Here is a 16,534-nt window from a genome sequence, read left to right as displayed (position 1 = left end):
GAGAGAAAGAGAGTTTTGGGAATTTGCGGTGGCGGGGAATTCAGATCACGTGCCCTGAAACGGTTGCTTCCAGCAACGGCACGTGATGGGGTCTTGATTTTCCCTTTTCAGTTTCATTTTTGAGTTTTTCTTTTCCTACCTCTTCATTATTCGTTTTTTTCTTTTAGACAATAACACAAATAGTCCATGAACTTTGACTTAATGAGCAATATGGTCCCTGAATCTTTAATTTGTTCAATATAGTTCCTGAATTTTAGCCCAATGTTCAATGTAGTATCTGAAATTTTAATTTGTTCGATGTTTGACATGGAACAAATTAAAAGTTAAACTTTAACCTTGATATTGAACAAATTAAAGGTTCATGGACCACATTATATATTGAGCTAAAGTTCAGACACCGTCTGTTTCATCATCTGTTTTTTATTTTGTCTTTTCATTTTGTCTTCTGCAGACGAAATTCCCTATAAGCTTGAAGCCGACAACCTTTTCATTTATTTACGGTGTCTCGATATCGATACTAAATTTTGATTGCAACCGGTGAAATTCAAATACAAGTCAAGTAGATTACCAATCAAAATAGATGTCAATAAATCCAAACATGAGTCAGTAAAGTTGTTAAACTACTTCCTGAGTTTGAGTTCGTATATTAGATCTATCAAAATGGGTCATAAACCCATTTTTTAACTCATATATCAATAAATGGGTCATAAATGAGTTAGTTATATTCTGTAAATGGGTATAAACATAATATATATGTTAAATGGGTCATAAATGGATTGATAATTTATTTAAACTTAACTCATCTTTCTCGTCCTTACTCAAGCTCGCACTCACTCACTTTGCACTTATGAGTTTTCCTAAATTGAGTTAAACATGAAAGTGTTTTAACAATATGGATCGGATCAGATATGGGTCGGATATGGGTCAGTGGATTTGTATTACATGAAAATGGGTCAAAACGGGTTAAATGAGTTTATTTGGATCCGACCATTTTCGACCCGACCCGACCCGACCCGACCCGTTTGATAGGTCTACCGTATACGCACCTGGCCCAATGGGCTCAATTGGAGGATGTGCAACAGTTTGTTAAAAGGAAACAAAAATCCCAGCAAAACTTTCCTAATCAAATTAGATTTCCTTCTTGTAGACTACTGCATTCACATTATGTATAATATACGGCGGGTCTGTTGCCTGTTGGAGTCCAACATCGAGTTTGACCGTGGGTGAGCAAATCGAATCCAAGTTTTCTCTTCCTCCCTTCGGTATAAAAGCCGCACAAGAAAGACAAAAATTTAAAGGGGTAGCTCTTCGTTTAGGCCGCACAAGTGAAACTCCCACAATTTTGAGGATTCGTAGGTATAAAGTGATTGTTATCCTGTAATTCTTCAATTGATTTGTGGATTATTTGTTATTGCTCTGCTCATGGGATTGGTGCCGACACTCGAATGCAATTCTTCGATTGATTGGCGATTTATTTGTTATTGAATCTTCACGTGAATTAATTTCGCATTGATTTAGCTACAAGAAGATTGTATAGTCATGCTTACAATAGTATCGGCATGGTATTCAGAATTTTTCCTTTGTTAGGAGTATGTTGGATTTCACGACCACTTCCTCTCGAATTCTGTCGCAAGGGGCTCGTATTTTGCAGGGACGGCCCACGTCAGCAGCTCGTGTCCGGAGGCGTCTGGAGCCCGCTCGACCGCCGCCTGCTGCGGCGGAGATGGTGACGCTGGTGGCGGCGACCGCCGCGGACCCGGCTTCCATCGGGCCGGCGTCTTCCCTTCTGGCCATGCCCGGTTGGCACCCAGGCCCCACCGTGCAGGTCCGCCATCTTTGTCTCTGCATCCCGTCTTGCGAATTGCGAGGAAGAAAAGTTCATATGTTTTTTTGAGTTCTCTCTTGTTCGGTTCTTTTGTAGCCATTAGAATAGATAGATTATCGTCACAATAGCTAGCGATGCAGCTTTTGCGTCTACCCTTTCTCTGCTGAAACGTTGTGCTGGCAGCCTGGCCCTCATGAACAAATTAGCACATAATTCCTGCACAGAATCACTGTTGATGGCAAGATTTGGTTTATGCCGCAGCGTTTCGGCCGCGAAACCGGAGGCTTCGGAGTCCTTAGTGCTCAACTTTGTTGTCCTCAGTTTGCATTTCCACAATTCAAAGCAATGGCTTAGCAAATCATTAAAAACCGAAGCCATTCTTTTCAGGGCATGCCGAGTTTTGTCAATGAAAAGGTGAGGCTGTTAAAGCTCGAGAACCACCTCGTGAGAGAGGATCACCTGGACAAGCGTTGGGAGGAGGCGACGGGTGAGTCGGTCGACGAAGTCATTTTTCTCAGCAGGCACGTTGCAGCGTCTAACCGCCCGGCGCTCACCATTCATCCGATCGGTATGATATTTTTCATTGGTTGGAATCTTGCATTCATTCTTTTTGGCCTTGAATGTTGTTTAACGAACATAGGACACTGAAAGGCTGTTGTTATGCAATGCATTGCGTGTCCTTAGGTACACCGCATCTGCGTCAAGATGAGGTTCCTCTGGCTGGTGGGAGGCCAGGATGGGCGGCCCCTCCAAATCCTCGGATTGGGCCCTGGCTGAGGCTCTTGAAGAACATTGCCGAATCACACAAACTAGTTCCCGAGTTTGAGGTTTCCGGATTCCCATTTCGTAACTTTCTGCTGCAGCTTTTATGCGTTGAATTATACTAAAGATAAAATCTCTTTGATTTACTTCACGCTACTTTCTTTATAACTTTTGAGCATGTAAACAGAGATGATTGGTTTTGCGTATCGGCTAGATATAATGTAACAGGCACTCTATCATTTGACTAAATCATGCTTTCTTGAAAGCCAATTTCGTTCTTCTTGACGTGTATAAATAATGCAAGATCATCTTCTGTTTTCTCCTCTCAATATTTGGAAATGGCAATTTGGAAAGCAGGTGATAAAGCTATTTCACTTTCTTGTCTGGGATCTGGGATGAGAAAAGAATAAGAAGAAATGGCAGTATGTGGGAAATTAAACTCTTAAGGGGTTTTCTTTACTCTGAAAAATTTGCCTCGTAAGAAATAGAGGCTCTTCCACCCTAATTCACTTTTCTTTTCCTCGTTGTTCTTGTTGGTCAATCAGTCAAACACTTCTGCCATTTACAGGGAGAGAAACTCCTCATGCTCTGTCGGTGCTTGTTGGATTCTACGAGTATCTAGGCTGATTAATTATGCGTCAGTCATGACAACTATTCATGCCTCAGGAAGCCTTTCCAATTTACGATCTCTATATGCATGAACTGATTTGAAAGCATGAAAGGAAAGGATTTGGAATCAGTAGAAATGCACCGTGGTTTATCATCATCTTTTCTCCCGAATCTGGTTTTATAACATTAAAAGGTGGTCATTGCTGTTAAGCTCAGTTTTGTTGTTGGTTAACGAATTGGTGGGGGAATCATGCATAGCATTCTGTTTTTATGCCTAATATCCATGAAACTATTGGTTGATAAATGAACTTCATGTCCACCTGCAGGTCACTTTGGAGGCTACACATCACGGACCAGAAATTAGTTCACCAACAATGTTCGTAGAGATTGGTAACATGTACAGTTTTAGTTGCATAATTTTTATTGTTGATAGCATTGGCCCTTTTGACCTTTAAGCTTTGCTGAGGATTAACCTCATGCATTTCAATTTTAGTCTTTTCTCATTCAGTCGAGGATTTTTTTTCATTTTAGTGGTTCATAGATCGCTATCTTTCTTCAATAGGTAGTACAGACGAGTACTGGAAGAGGCAGGATGCAGCCCAAGCTATTGCTTTGGTGAGTACTTGTGTTGAGAACTATCACCATATGTGTTTTTTTCTGTTACTACATATATATCTTAAATCCTGAGTAATAGACTCCAATCCCATTCTTTTGAGGACTTGTAGAGGCATAACACTTTGAACTCAACTCTATTCAAGCCAGGTTTCTCAGCATGCTCTTCATAGTTCTCACCAAATTCAGAGTTGGTCATAAATATCCCATGTTTTGTGGCTTATGTCTTATGCATTGGTCTTTACTCTGGACTGTATTTCCTCATGTAGCTAGAAGGTCATTTATTTTACTTGCTTGTGAGGGCCTATTAGTCACTTCTACTGTTGTCTGTAAGAAACAGGCAAATAGGTATGAAAAAAAAAAGATGTACAAATTTACCCTTTCAAATAATGTTGATGAAAGAGCTTTTCTTCCTGTATGTAGTTGGTTTGGGAAGGACTAGGTCTAGGAGGTGGAAACAGTGTAGGAGACTGGAGCAGGTAATACTCAGTATCACTGTCGGTCATGTGCTACTAAATTTATGATTGTGTGTTTTCAGTTGGATTCAGTTCAAGAAGTCTTTTTCACCTTTTTAGCCCTCTAAACATTGCTGCATTATCTGATATGCAGGAAAGGTGATCAACCTAAAGTACTTCTTGGAATTGGTGGAGGGCACTATGTCCCTCGGCATATGGACATTGCGTGGTAAATTTCTCTTAATAAGGATTAGTTAATTGTTATTTCCACAGTCAATACCGGATGCTTCTAGCCTACAATGCAATTTTAACTCTGCTCTTTTGCTCCCTCCTAAGTTTTCTTTTCTCTGCATATATCTTTTATTATTACAATTTATAGGAAAGATGGCGTCTGGGTGGGCCATCTATTGTCTGGATATTCCCTGCCAATGGAACAACCTAGTGATTCAAAAGAAGTCAACTCAAAGGGTGTGGCAGGAACGTGGAGAGAAGCAATCAAGATTGCATTCGAGACCACCAGATTGGCTTTCCCTGGAGGAGAAGTGCTAGTCCATCTTGATCTTAAGTCAGTATACGGAGTAATTCCAACAAGTTTTAGAAATTATGTCATGCACCGGCTCAGGCATGCACACAGAGTAGACATTCATTATACCTACTGTGATAATACCTTAGGTTGCTAGTTCAACTATCTCCAATTGTATTTTCCTGAAAGACATGATTTTTGTGATTGCTTGTGTTCTTATAGTTTTCACTCAATTAGTCTATGTCTAATCCTGCCAATGCCATTGGCGAAACAGGAGTTTCAAGAGCTGGCAGAGAAATGCTGTTACTGAGTTCTTAGCGAGTGAAAAGATCAAGATTGGCAAAGCTGGCGATTTCTACTGATTCTAACTAATAGACACCAGTGGCAGGCCATTCATATATACAGCTCGTAGGTATGAATCTTCGTTGGAGAATTAAGCAAACTTGCCAACTCTCCCACGATGCTGTAGAAAACAATCCATTCCTCTTGACAACCAGGATCTGTTCTCTCTCTCTCTCTCTCTCTCGAGCATGGTCGGAGGTCGACTGAGGCATTGCTTTTTGAGGCTGCGTTTGTAGCAGAATGACAGTACTATCTTTTACAAGTGATTTGACATCTATTTCAAATATGCCATTCTGCAGATACAGGCCCGCATATGATCCAGCTTGGCCATTCAATAAGCTCATTATATTCCACCGACATTTTGTGCGTGTTCCAATTCTTAGAATACACGAGGGAAGATATCTAAAAGCCATTAACGACACGTTTAGGGTCCAAGTGGCTTGCCGAGGCATGAATCTGAAATCCGGAAGTGCTGCCACCACCGGGAGTTCTGGAAGTTGGAAAGTGCTGCTAAGGTTTTGTTTTGCGACGGTTGAATTTTGCCTTCTCAGAATCTTCGAACAATGTAGCAGATTAAGCAAATTGGCGAGATACCCCCTTACCGTATATCTTTGTTTTGGTGTCTCGAACATGGCCATGCACATATCACTTATTTTTGCTGGTCTTAGAAAATTCTTTTGGCTTCTCCTATTGTAAGAACAGTTTAAAAAGGTATCCTCGTGTTTTATCGGGAATAAATTGGATCAATCCATTATCTACGTTCTTGCAGTTTTTGAACTACTAAACATCAAGGTGTGGCCATCAAAATAAACAGGAAAAAACATTACTACACATCAATTATCGGGGCAACAACATTGTCCGTAATTGTCAGGAAAACTCTCCCTGTCTCTCTCCACTTCTTACCATGTTGGGAATGGTAACCGACCATGTTGTTTTCAAGCATAAGAAGAGAATATGACCTGATATCTCTCTCTGGTCATTGAATTGCTCTTTTCAAATTCGAAATGGTCGTGCCCACTGTGATGATTCAAACCTTCTCTTTCCTTTCTCAGTTCTCGCTCTGTGGAATTTCGGAGTTGACGATGGAACACGGTGGATTGAGGAACGTGCACGACATGGACTGTGTGACTAAGTTCTTAAGGCATCACATAAGCCACTGGGCGTCATGCTTCCGGGCATTCGGGATGAACTCAGGTAACAGAAATTGTAATTGGAAGCTTAAAGCATTTGATCCATGGTTGTGATTCGACCATGAGATCCGCCTTATCTGAACCAAGCACCTGATCACTCGACTGACTTGACTTTCAGTGTACAGTTATATTGATCATAATTTGATGGGTGCGTAGGTTTTGCTCTAACATCCTCTTTTCATTCTCGTGTTTGGAGAAGAACAAACAGGAAGCTATTCCCCTTCAATACCTCCATTGGCAATCAGAAATGCGAGAATCGACTCTAACAACTGCAATACAGACGACGCAATCAGCAGAAAGTTCTCCCGAAGCAGGAGAACCAACAAAGAGAGACGGGTAGATAGGCGCACCATTCCGACTCCAGAAAGGGTATCAAACAAGATTAGGACTAGTTTTGCAGAAAAAGATTTCATTGTGTTCTCCATAAAAGAAGATGGGACGTTCGATATAGCTAAAGATGGCAGCTCACAAACGTCCGTTTGCCAGGATGACCGCGGGCTCAGGAGCTTAAGATCTGTAAGCATTAAGGTTAGTGATTGATTATTGAGATTTTGTGGCAGAAAGCAAGAATCATTCAACAGTGAGAACAGAAAACGAATACAGTAAGAGAACTTGATATTCTTTCCTGTTTATCATTGTAAAAACAGCTCAAATCGAGAGGTGAGCAAGAAGCATCGGTCCAAGAATGTAACGAAGAGACATCAACTGGAGGTTCCCCAGTTCTCATTCCTGATGATGAGGTAGAGCTTGTCGATCTCTCTCTGACTTATCCTGTCTTGAGCAAGAAAAGATGTCCTGATTTTGCTGATTTAGCGACGACGAATCTCTCTTCCTTTCGTTAAGAGTAGCCAGTATCTTCTCTCTAACGCCTCTGCCATAGGATGACGAAGAAGAGAGCATGTGCTTGGAAGAAGACAACCACTTTGGCTGCGCGGGAACGGGATTTCGAATGGAGGGAAATGGAGATTGCACTCGAGGATCGACAGAATCAAGACACTCTGGCCAGTCTGATGGAAGCACCGACTCGTTTACGTTTCCCGTGTAAGTCAAAAGCTTGTCGACCTGTTTTCTAATTTTCGACCTCTATTACATATGAACTTCCAAGAGTTTTGCTTATGTGGTAACAAGTTTTGACAACTATGCAGGCTTCATGGGCAGTGGATTGGTAGTCCAGTGAAAATGCCAAGATCTGAAGACCTCTCTTTGAGGAAGCCAACAGCAAGTTGTCTTCGTTTTAAGTGCTGTAAATTCTGAAGAATCTTCCATCACTCTCCCTCCATTTTTGCGAGTTCGTACAGTCGTTTGAGCAACCACAAACAAACAGCATTTCGACTGTTGCGCTTAGAATTTGATTCTGATAATCTGCCTCGAATGCTTGTTCACGGAGAAGGGGAAGCAATCAAATTTGACATATTCATCAGTGTCAAAGATTTACAGATGACCAACGCAGAAGCACTGTATATTTTTAGCATTAGTTCTTCGGTTTCTGGCAAAAAGAAATAGAAAAGGAAAAGGATTGGCTGTTCAGTTGACGCAAGGTTTTTCTTTATTGTCATGCACAAGTAATTTACGCAATTGACTAGCACATATGATAAGGAACCTCATTATTATAAATCAAGTTATTGAATATTTGGAACAAATCCCAAAATTCAAAACTACCGGTTATCCGTTAAAGACCTAAAATTCCTAATAATAAACCAATATCGCCTACACGATTCACTACAAACGCTTTTTGACATGCAGTCGCCGCACAAGGTTGTGTGAACTAAAAACCTATTAATAGATAAGAACACATTTTCAGACCAAAAAAAGAAGAAGATAAGAACACATTCCAACTAATTCCCCAAAAATATAAATTTGTATCAAATTGGAACTAGTAACTAATCCCAACATGGAAGCACTGAAAAAACTCATATAAGCAAAAAAATCTCAAATATCCTTTGATCATGAGACATATAAGGTATACGGCAAGAAAGACCAGTGCCTCCAAATAGAAGTTGACTCTTTTGTCTGTCAGTGACTTACTCACGTATCTCGCTCGCAATCTTGTGCTCTAGGAATTCGAATCTCAATAATACAAAGAAGTAACATTACATTACATTACATGCAGTAGAGTTTTACAATGAGGAGACATTTTCACGAAAGACATGTACATGGCATCAATTAGCATACAGCCAATACAAACAACCCAGGACACCCGGAGACATTTTCACGAAGCAGAAAAAAAGAAGTCAAATCTCAGTGTTAAGCATGTTCCCATCCGCATTTGAATTCATCATCACAGATATTGTCGGTTCTAAAAACAAATGACTGCAGATACGACCTTGCTTTGGCTGCAAGGGCCAAGGATTCCTCGTCTTGCTTTTCCTTTGCAGCGGCCACGGCAAGGATGTAAGCTTGTCTTGCTTCTTCCATTTTCTGCATCTTAGTGACATCCAAATCTTCCTGCATTTTGAACCAAACTTGAAAATTCAGTTGCGAGTTTTAAGGGTTGAAACAAACTCACAACTCTAGAGCTCCAGACACTAGGGGTTGTGTCCTCGAAGCGACTCAGAAGACGGTTCTGATAGGTGATGCCTATATAGAAGTTGCATTCTTGGAGACACTTTGACTATGGTGGTTTAAGCATTCATGCAGAATTCTTACCATTCTATAGACAGTTTCTATCCACAGTGAGCTGAGTATGGAATTTTGACAAGTAAATTGTTATGGTGGCATTCCCAGGAACAAATTCCTAGTACACAAACTAGAAAGAGACAGTTTTACTGGTAACCAGATCAAACGATATTTACCATTTCCGAGCGAGCCCTCATATTCCATTTCCTCAATTAGTAACAACACTATGTTTTCATTGTCATCTATTTTTTTCCAAAATCAAATGAAAAATAAGTAGATTAAGCTGGAGGTTTTACACGGGCAACAAGCAAGATTAAATAGTTCCAACTCATTAAAAGTGCACATGCACAAGACCTTTTATGCGATAAAATTACAGAACATCTTTGCAGAAATTTAATCCTAAAATTACAAGAAAAGAAAATCCGTAAAAGGTTAACCTTTGCATCCTAAAATTATGACCAAACGAGGGCGATAGTGCTAAGCACATCTTCCTAATAATGTGCTAGATTAACTGCTGATATTACAACACAAACGGCTCTGACAAAAATCACTCTTGCTTCTTATAATTAGTAGGTTAATTTCAAAGTTCAAAGTTCAACTTTCATCAATAATCCTACTAATATAGTCTGTTAATTACAATATCATTTGGACAATTTCATGGATGAAAGATGACACTTATTTGCTCAAAAGTCAGTATATTCCATGGGTTGCACGTGGTTACCTAGTAATAATGAAGAGATGTATTCACATATACAGAGCAAGAACAAGAAGCAACAATCTGGTCGAGGTAGGTATCTTACCATCCAAGGAAGATCATCTGCACGATATGGGTTGATGTCAGTATCTCCACTATATAGAGTTGCATCATGCTCTGTCAAGCCCTCAAAAAGTGACACGATCAATGAAACATCACCCTGAATGGCATCAAGCTCCTCTTGGAGCTTTTCTACTCTTTTGTCAGATGTCATTGCTTCCCATTGTGTCTTTTCTAGTGCAGCTTGCTTATCTGCGAGTTTAATCTGAAAATAACTCGTATAAGTAATAATATGAGTGAACACCGTAAGTAATGTTAGCCATGGTCAGATCCCTGCCGCCAAGGGTAGTGGAAGTTCCATGGATCATTCATAAAGACACAGTTGATCATAGAAAAAAGCTGTTGCACTCATGTCGATATATTAACATAGGAAAAATAAAGCTTTTTAGCTTTTCCATCATTTTGAACAAACTCAATATGGTTTTGAGATCTCTAAAAGTTGTTGCCCACCCAAACCATTGAAGGATCTTATAAATGGCTCAAACAGCAGTTTAATAACCGATTTTTAACGAATCCAGTACAGGCTCGGGTGTTCAAATTAAAATTCACTATGAAACGCCAATTCGGAGCGCTATAGACATAATGAGGTCTCAACTCTGTGATACTTATAAGTCATTAGATACAGACTATAATCCCGCTCGGAACATTCAATACGTTCCTAATCAGAGTTAAAAATAAGCTCGATACCTTTGCATCAGAAAGCTGTATCTGGATGGACTTGATAAAAGAATCTTTTTGTGAAGCCTCATGCTTCAACTCTTCAACTTGTGCATGGACAGAATTCATCTGGTTCTTCAAAACTTCTGCTGATTTGAGAAGTTCTTCTTTCTCTAGTAATTTCCTTTGAAGATCTTCCACTTGTCCTCTTAAGAGCACCGACTCTTCTCTTTCTGCTGCCAAACCTCTTGAGGAGTAAATTGAGAAGTTGTCAGCATCTTGATTGCTGCCACTCTCATTCCTACCTTGTTCTTTATCACCAGTATCCCTTCTCTTTTTAGCAGGGATGGATTGAGCTGCATTTCTAACTTTTGGCTCGTTTACCTTCATCACATATAATGACGACAGTTAGACATTAAGTCATGCTGTCAAGGACATAACAAGACATTTGAATGCACAAAACTGAAAGGACATCATGACAGACGCAATTTAAAGTTTTGCATTAGGAGAAAGAACAAAGAATACAAGACCAATACGTAAAAAAGACTAGATGTTGACTGCCGTCTGCCTTCAGCAAGAATGAGCATTTTCTAAATTGTCCAGTATACTTCACAATTCAGCTACAGAAATCTTTTAAATTGCTGTAGATTTTCTGGCAACGTCTTGTTTGTTTGTTAAAGAGAAACCCGTAACAGAAAACTTTCCTTGCATTAAAAGGCTGGATGCCTCTTCCAAGAGCACACGTGAAAAGAAGCCAACACTCCATAGTCCTCCACACTTGCAGTCAAGATTTCTCTGTGTACATGAACTAGTAGGCACATAAATGTGTGTGTGCTGCATTGACCTTCCCTATATACTTTAAAAAATTACCATGGATTCATATTCAAGGTTCAAGCTGATTAAGCACAGCGGGGTAAGCACATTGAACAAGACAGGAAACACCACGGGGTAAGCACATTAAAACACTGTAGTGTTCTTACTTTTCTGGACAGAGATTCTCTGGAAGGCGTCTTAGTATAGACCACGGATCCCCGTCGCGTGAAAGAACTGCTCGGTTTCCGATCCTGATATAAATCAGTACAAAGAAAATCTCAGTAAAAAGGAAAGGAAAAGCAACATAGAGACAGTAAAGACAGAGAAAGAACGCTCAATTCACGACAGCTATCGCGTTCAATTGCCCCAAATCAAGAAAGAACAACATAAGCAATCTACAGCATTCCGTTTCCTTCGTCAACTCCTCTTTTCAATGCCGCCAAAAATCCCCCACCCAATGCACACTATCGCATTGAATCCGAGACACGGCGCTTCACCCTTCAATCCAAAAATCTAAAGATAGACCCATCCGGAAGAACGAAAGAACAAGAAACTCCCAAGAAGCCGCTCAAATTCAAAGATCGAAACGGACCCAGTGCCAAGAAGTTCAAGAAAGAGAGAGAGAGGGTACGATGAGGGACTGGACGAGAGGGACGATCTCGACGAGGTCGTTGAAGAGGACGCGGTCGACGTTGGCGGCGGCGGCGGCGGCGGAGGCGGAGTGAGGCGGGAGGTGGGTCGGGGAGGACGGGTTGGCGTCCCCGGAGAGCCAGAGCTTCGGATCCCCCACCGCGAGACCCGAGTTGCCGTCGCCCCCCAAATCCACGAACCCCCGCGCCTCGAACATCTTCCTCCCAAGATCGATCGACCGACCGGGAGCGAGAACGACGAAACGAAAACGGAAGAAAGTCTTGCCCGTTCGAACGGAGGAAGGCGGAGGAGAATGTGCGCGGGAGGGGGAATGGATGATGATAAGGGGAAAGATGAAATGGCAGATTTCGGAGGAGCGACCGTAGCAAAGCGCGACTGTGTAGAAGAAGAAGAAGAAGAAGAATAAGAAGGGAACTCGGTCTGCTGCTGTTTCTTTTCAAAAAAAGACCCAAAGGGAAAGCGAATTATTTCCGTTGGCAAACGCGCGATATGACGGAATTGCCCCCCCTCCTCCTCTCGATTGCCGGCCCGGGCCGCTCCCGCTCCCCCCGCCTTCTCACAGCCCACACCGGTTATCAACGTCAAGATACGCCCGCAGAACAAACGCGGCACGGCCGTGCCCCTTCCTTTGTAGGCCGCGTTTTAGTTCGTGAAGAAATGATTGATTTGAAAAGGGACACGCTTTTTTTCCATTCCCTCCGTGGGTAAAACGATCATTAACACAGTATTTTGACAATATTGCTCGTTGTGGACCCCATTTTTTTTAGCGTCCCCTTTATCCTTGTTTTTTTTTATATTGATGTCTTATTTCTTTTTCTTGTGAGTCCCATATTGACTTTTCTTAATCTTCTTCATCATCTCTCTTTTCGTTTTTGGTCCTGCTATTTCTCAAGAGGCGGAGAAATAGATAATCATGAAGGTCACGACCCTTGTGCTCGCATATCCTAGGTAGGGCCACACCAACCTGCCACCAGGACTTCAACGAAACCCCCCCTTTTAATACATGCTCTTTGCGAGAAAATTTAGCAAATTGGTCGGAGGATATTTTCGACAGCTGGATGGAGAGAAGGTGAGGAAATCGATTGTCAGTCTCCGAGAGGTAATGAAATGTCAAAAGGATTTGTTTGTGAGCAACGCTGCTTTTACGAATTTCATTGATTCTTTATGCACAAAAGAGTTTTTCGATGAAGTGTTTTAAATTGCAGAGAGTATGCCTCAAGGCGGTGGCCCTCAGTCTCCCCATCACCCTTCCCAACTCCTTCTCCTCATCGGTGCGAACTGCTCCACCTTCGTCCGGCTCACCAAATGCAGAGTGCACAACATCATCATGCCCGCCAGTATGCAGCACTCTTCACAAACACCATCCCCTTATTGTCGTAAAACATGTGACGTAGAGCCTTCACTTAGGCGGCTGTAGAAGATGGTGTTGTGGGTCATAAAGACCAATTCAGTTGCCTCCGCCTACACAAGTAGGGAAGTTTCCATTTCTCTACCTTTTCTATTGTTGTGAGTGGTTATATGAAAGAGAATGTAGAGAATGAAGAAGATAAAGAAAGTGAATGTGGGACCCACAAGAAAAGAAATAGAAAATTAATAAAAGAAAGAAGACACGATAAAAAAAAACTGGAACAACACTTTCTTAAAACATTGGCAGAAGAGGGATGCTAGAGAGTGAGACCCAGAAACGATCATTAACACAGTATTTTGACAATATTGCTCGTTGTGGACCCCATTTTTTTAGCGTCCCCTTTATCCTTGTTTTTTTTTATTGATGTCTTGTTTCTTTTTCTTATGAGTCCCATATTGACTTTTCTTAATCTTCTTCATCATCTCTCTTTTCTTTTTTGGTCCTGCTATTTCTCAAGAGGCGGAGAAATAGATAATCATGAAAGTCAAGCCCTTGTGCTCACATATCCCAGGTAGGGCCACACCAACCTGCCACCAGGACTTCAACGAAACCCCCCCTTTTAATATATGCTCTTTGTGAGAAAATTTAGCAAATTGGTCGGAGGATATTTTCGACAGCTGGATGGAGAGAAGGCGAGGAAATCGATTGTCAGTCTCCGAGAGGTAATGAAATGTCAAAAGGATTTGTTTGTGAGCAACGCTGCTTTTACGAATTTCATTGATTCTTTATGCACAAAAGAGTTTTTCGATGAAGTGTTTTAAATTGCAGAGAGTATGCCTCAAGGCGGTGGCCCTCAGTCTCCCCATCACCCTTCCCAACTCCTTCTCCTCATCGGTGCGAACTGCTCCACCTTCGTCCGGCTCACCAAATGCAGAGTGCACAACATCATCATGCTCGCCAGTATGCAGCACTCTCCATAAACACCATCCCCTTATTGTCGTAAAACATGTGACGTAGAGCCTTCACTTAGGCGGCTGTAGAAGATGGTGTTGTGGGTCATAAAGACCAATTCAGTTGCCTCCGCCTACACAAGTAGGGAAGTTTCCATTTCTCTACCTTTTCTATTGTTGTGAGTGATTATATGAAAGAGAACGTAGAGAACGAAGAAGATAAAGAAAGTGAATGTGGGACCCACAAGAAAAGAAATAGAAAATTAATAAAAGAAAAAAGACACGATAAGAAAAACTGGAACAACACTTTCTTAAAACATTGGCAGAAGAGGGATGCTAGAGAGTGAGACCCAGAAAAGGCAATATAATCAGATTATTATGTTGAATAATTATTTTCATGAGAAAAAAATAAGATTATTCATATTGCTTACAAAAGAAAAGAATAAACAAAAATATATTTTATTGCCTGTGAAAATGTTTAGACATAAGTTGTTATGGATAATGAAAGTATTTTTTATTGACCGATCATTTGGAGCAATATATGCGATTATTTTTAGAAAAATATTTTCCAAACTATCAATTTTCTACGAAACAAATGGAATTAGCCTTCCACCATGTCTGACACCCCTCCTCGAAACATCCACGGCCTCTTCACATTTATGCCCGACCACTGCACACAGCCCGTCTACGTCAAAAGCCCTGCCGCTGGCCCTCAAAACCTCCCTTTCCTTAGACTCCGTATGTTTCAAGGAAAATAACTTCCGGGATAACATTTTCCGCCGTTCACTCCATAGAAAATAAAGTCATGGAGAACATTTTCTACCAATGAAAAAACATCTTCAAAAGTGGGGAAAATGTAAAGCGGAAAACGTTTTCCATATCTTCTTTCATCTCACTTTCTTTTAAATAACGCATTTTCCTTTTTATTTTTATTATTTATTTATTTTATTTTTAAAAAATCGAGTTTTTAATTTTTAATTTTTTCCTTTTTTTTTTGCTTCTTTCTCAACTAGAGCGGACCACCAGGCAAGCTTGAGCCTTGTCGGACTCGAGCTCGCCTGTGGTCGGTGACTAGTCAAGCAAGGAGAAAAAATAAAAACAAAAGGGAAAAAAATAAAAAGAAAAAATAATTAAAAATTCGAATTTTTTGGTAATTTTTCCTAGAAAATCAAATTGGATATCAAACGGCGAAAAATATTTTCCAGCTCATTTTCAATATTTTAGCAGAATACCGGAAAAATATTGTCATTTTTCTAGAGAATGGCTTTTTGGATGTCATATTTTTCGCGAAACGAATGGAGCGTCAGTCAACGGGCATTATTTTATCTTTTTTACATTAGTTTTCTTTCTGTAAGATGAATAAGAAAGGAGCGGCGGTTGGTCGAGTCAAGGCTTACTACTTTAGTCGGAAGAATATTTGTGTCCAATCAGGATAGGAACAGTTCAACCTCCCGTCCAGAGCTCCTCCTTTGGTCATCGGTTTTTGCCGTGACTTGTGTGGCTGAACATGAAATTATGTATCTTTGGATTATTCATTCAATTCTTGTAGTTTTGTATCGATTGGACTTATTTTTGGAGTCTGAATTTCAATGAAGCGACTTGCGTATCGATGCTTTTCGATGTCTGCATGTCAAATGAAATTTCCCTTTTCTAATGGGAAAGTTGTCCAAATAGTCCTAAACCTATTGTACGGCGGCTAATTTAGTTCCAAACCTTTTGACAACTTGCCAATTTAGTCTTAAATCTAACCATTGTGCCATTTAGTTCTAAACCTTTTAATAATTTGCCAATTTAGTAAGAAATCACTGACGTGATAGTCTAGGGCGCGAATGACAACATTTCTCTTCCCCGGCCCTATTTAGTAAATCCAGCCAATTTTTCCCCTTTTTTCTTTTTTCTTCTTTTATTTTTCTTTTTCCATTTTTCCCTCCACCGGCCATTGCCGGGGCTCGTCGATGGCCGACAAGTGGAGGTCGCCGGCCTCAGGCTATACCACGTAGGACGGTCCATGTAGGATGGCCGGCGCTAACTATACCGCCACGTCAGCAATTTCCAACTAAAATTGGCTGGAATAACTAAATTGACATCAAATTATTTAGGACTAAATTGGCACAATTGAAAGTTTTAGGACTGAATTAGTCGCCGTACAATAGATTTAGGACCTTTTGGATAATTTTGGGGTATGGATTTGTCATTGCCCCCTGTTTTGTATTTTGACCCTTGGCCGACAGCGTGCGCTTTCGTATGGCAAACTCTCGTGGAAAACTCAGACGAAACGTTACACGAAACGTTACAGGTGTTAAGTTATCCGATTTTTCACACAACTTCGAAAGGAATATGCCGTGGCATTGCACTCGGTTGGCAATT

The 16,534-nt window shown here is 40.8% G+C and overlaps 3 protein-coding genes across 9 annotated transcripts; 2 read left to right on the top strand and 1 right to left on the bottom strand.

The window, feature by feature from the left end:
* Positions 1–1,426: 1,426 nt before the first annotated feature.
* LOC115691084 (D-aminoacyl-tRNA deacylase-like) lies at positions 1,427–7,651 on the top strand. Of its 7 annotated transcripts, XM_056314682.1 has the most exons (16): positions 1,427–1,562; positions 1,652–1,825; positions 2,213–2,393; positions 2,510–2,652; positions 3,523–3,586; positions 3,759–3,811; positions 4,232–4,287; positions 4,418–4,492; positions 4,643–4,828; positions 5,061–5,198; positions 5,428–5,643; positions 6,181–6,322; positions 6,518–6,846; positions 6,966–7,058; positions 7,199–7,359; positions 7,464–7,651. In XM_056314682.1, exons 1-10 carry the CDS (start codon positions 1,560–1,562, stop codon positions 5,146–5,148), a joined length of 1,023 nt encoding a protein of 340 aa, XP_056170657.1. In that variant the 5' UTR covers positions 1,427–1,559; the 3' UTR covers positions 5,149–5,198; positions 5,428–5,643; positions 6,181–6,322; positions 6,518–6,846; positions 6,966–7,058; positions 7,199–7,359; positions 7,464–7,651. The 7 variants fall into 7 exon arrangements, with proteins under 7 accessions (XP_056170657.1, XP_056170655.1, XP_056170654.1 ...); XM_056314680.1 differs by lacking the exon at positions 1,427–1,562 and having other exon boundaries at positions 1,571–1,825; positions 6,527–6,846; XM_056314679.1 differs by lacking the exon at positions 1,427–1,562 and having other exon boundaries at positions 1,571–1,825; positions 6,518–6,834.
* LOC115691993 (protein BREAKING OF ASYMMETRY IN THE STOMATAL LINEAGE-like) lies at positions 6,133–7,572 on the top strand. The gene is made up of 5 exons (XM_030618751.2): positions 6,133–6,322; positions 6,518–6,846; positions 6,966–7,058; positions 7,199–7,359; positions 7,464–7,572. The coding sequence occupies exons 1-5, from the start codon at positions 6,133–6,135 to the stop codon at positions 7,570–7,572; spliced, it is 882 nt and encodes a 293-aa protein (XP_030474611.2).
* Positions 7,652–8,267: 616 nt separating the features above from the next.
* Positions 8,268–12,183, bottom strand: LOC115662290 (protein MICROTUBULE BINDING PROTEIN 2C). Its single transcript, XM_030584456.2, has 5 exons — positions 11,850–12,183; positions 11,386–11,469; positions 10,436–10,789; positions 9,735–9,953; positions 8,268–8,763 (listed from the first exon to the last, which is right to left on the bottom strand). The coding sequence occupies exons 1-5, from the start codon at positions 12,063–12,065 to the stop codon at positions 8,563–8,565; spliced, it is 1,074 nt and encodes a 357-aa protein (XP_030440316.2). The 5' UTR covers positions 12,066–12,183; the 3' UTR covers positions 8,268–8,562.
* Positions 12,184–16,534: the final 4,351 nt, after the last annotated feature.

This window comes from Syzygium oleosum, unplaced genomic scaffold (genome assembly GCF_021117445.2).
Source record: "Syzygium oleosum isolate NSW1041296 unplaced genomic scaffold, Sole_v2.1 Sole_v2.09, whole genome shotgun sequence".
NCBI classification, from domain to species: Eukaryota; Viridiplantae; Streptophyta; class Magnoliopsida; order Myrtales; family Myrtaceae; genus Syzygium; species Syzygium oleosum.
Note: the sequence above shows the minus strand (reverse complement) of the source record. Positions and strands in the feature narration are given on the sequence as shown.

Excerpts from the sequence above, each read along its gene's own strand:
- LOC115691084 (XM_056314680.1), top strand. The coding sequence starts at position 1,592 with ATGTTGGATTTCACGACCACTTCCTCTCGAATTCTGTCGCAAGGGGCT. Across the intron at positions 3,587-3,758 it reads AACAATGTTCGTAGAGATTG|GTAGTACAGACGAGTACTGG; the intron begins GTAACATGTACA and ends TTTCTTCAATAG. Across the intron at positions 4,493-4,642 it reads CGGCATATGGACATTGCGTG|GAAAGATGGCGTCTGGGTGG; the intron begins GTAAATTTCTCT and ends TACAATTTATAG.
- LOC115691993 (XM_030618751.2), top strand. The coding sequence starts at position 6,133 with ATGGTCGTGCCCACTGTGATGATTCAAACCTTCTCTTTCCTTTCTCAG. Across the intron at positions 6,847-6,965 it reads TAAGATCTGTAAGCATTAAG|CTCAAATCGAGAGGTGAGCA; the intron begins GTTAGTGATTGA and ends TTGTAAAAACAG. Across the intron at positions 7,360-7,463 it reads GACTCGTTTACGTTTCCCGT|GCTTCATGGGCAGTGGATTG; the intron begins GTAAGTCAAAAG and ends ACAACTATGCAG.
- LOC115662290 (XM_030584456.2), bottom strand. The coding sequence starts at position 12,065 with ATGTTCGAGGCGCGGGGGTTCGTGGATTTGGGGGGCGACGGCAACTCG. Across the intron at positions 11,470-11,849 it reads CTCTCGTCCAGTCCCTCATC|GATCGGAAACCGAGCAGTTC; the intron begins GTACCCTCTCTC and ends GATTTATATCAG. Across the intron at positions 10,790-11,385 it reads GAGAATCTCTGTCCAGAAAA|GTAAACGAGCCAAAAGTTAG; the intron begins GTAAGAACACTA and ends TATGTGATGAAG.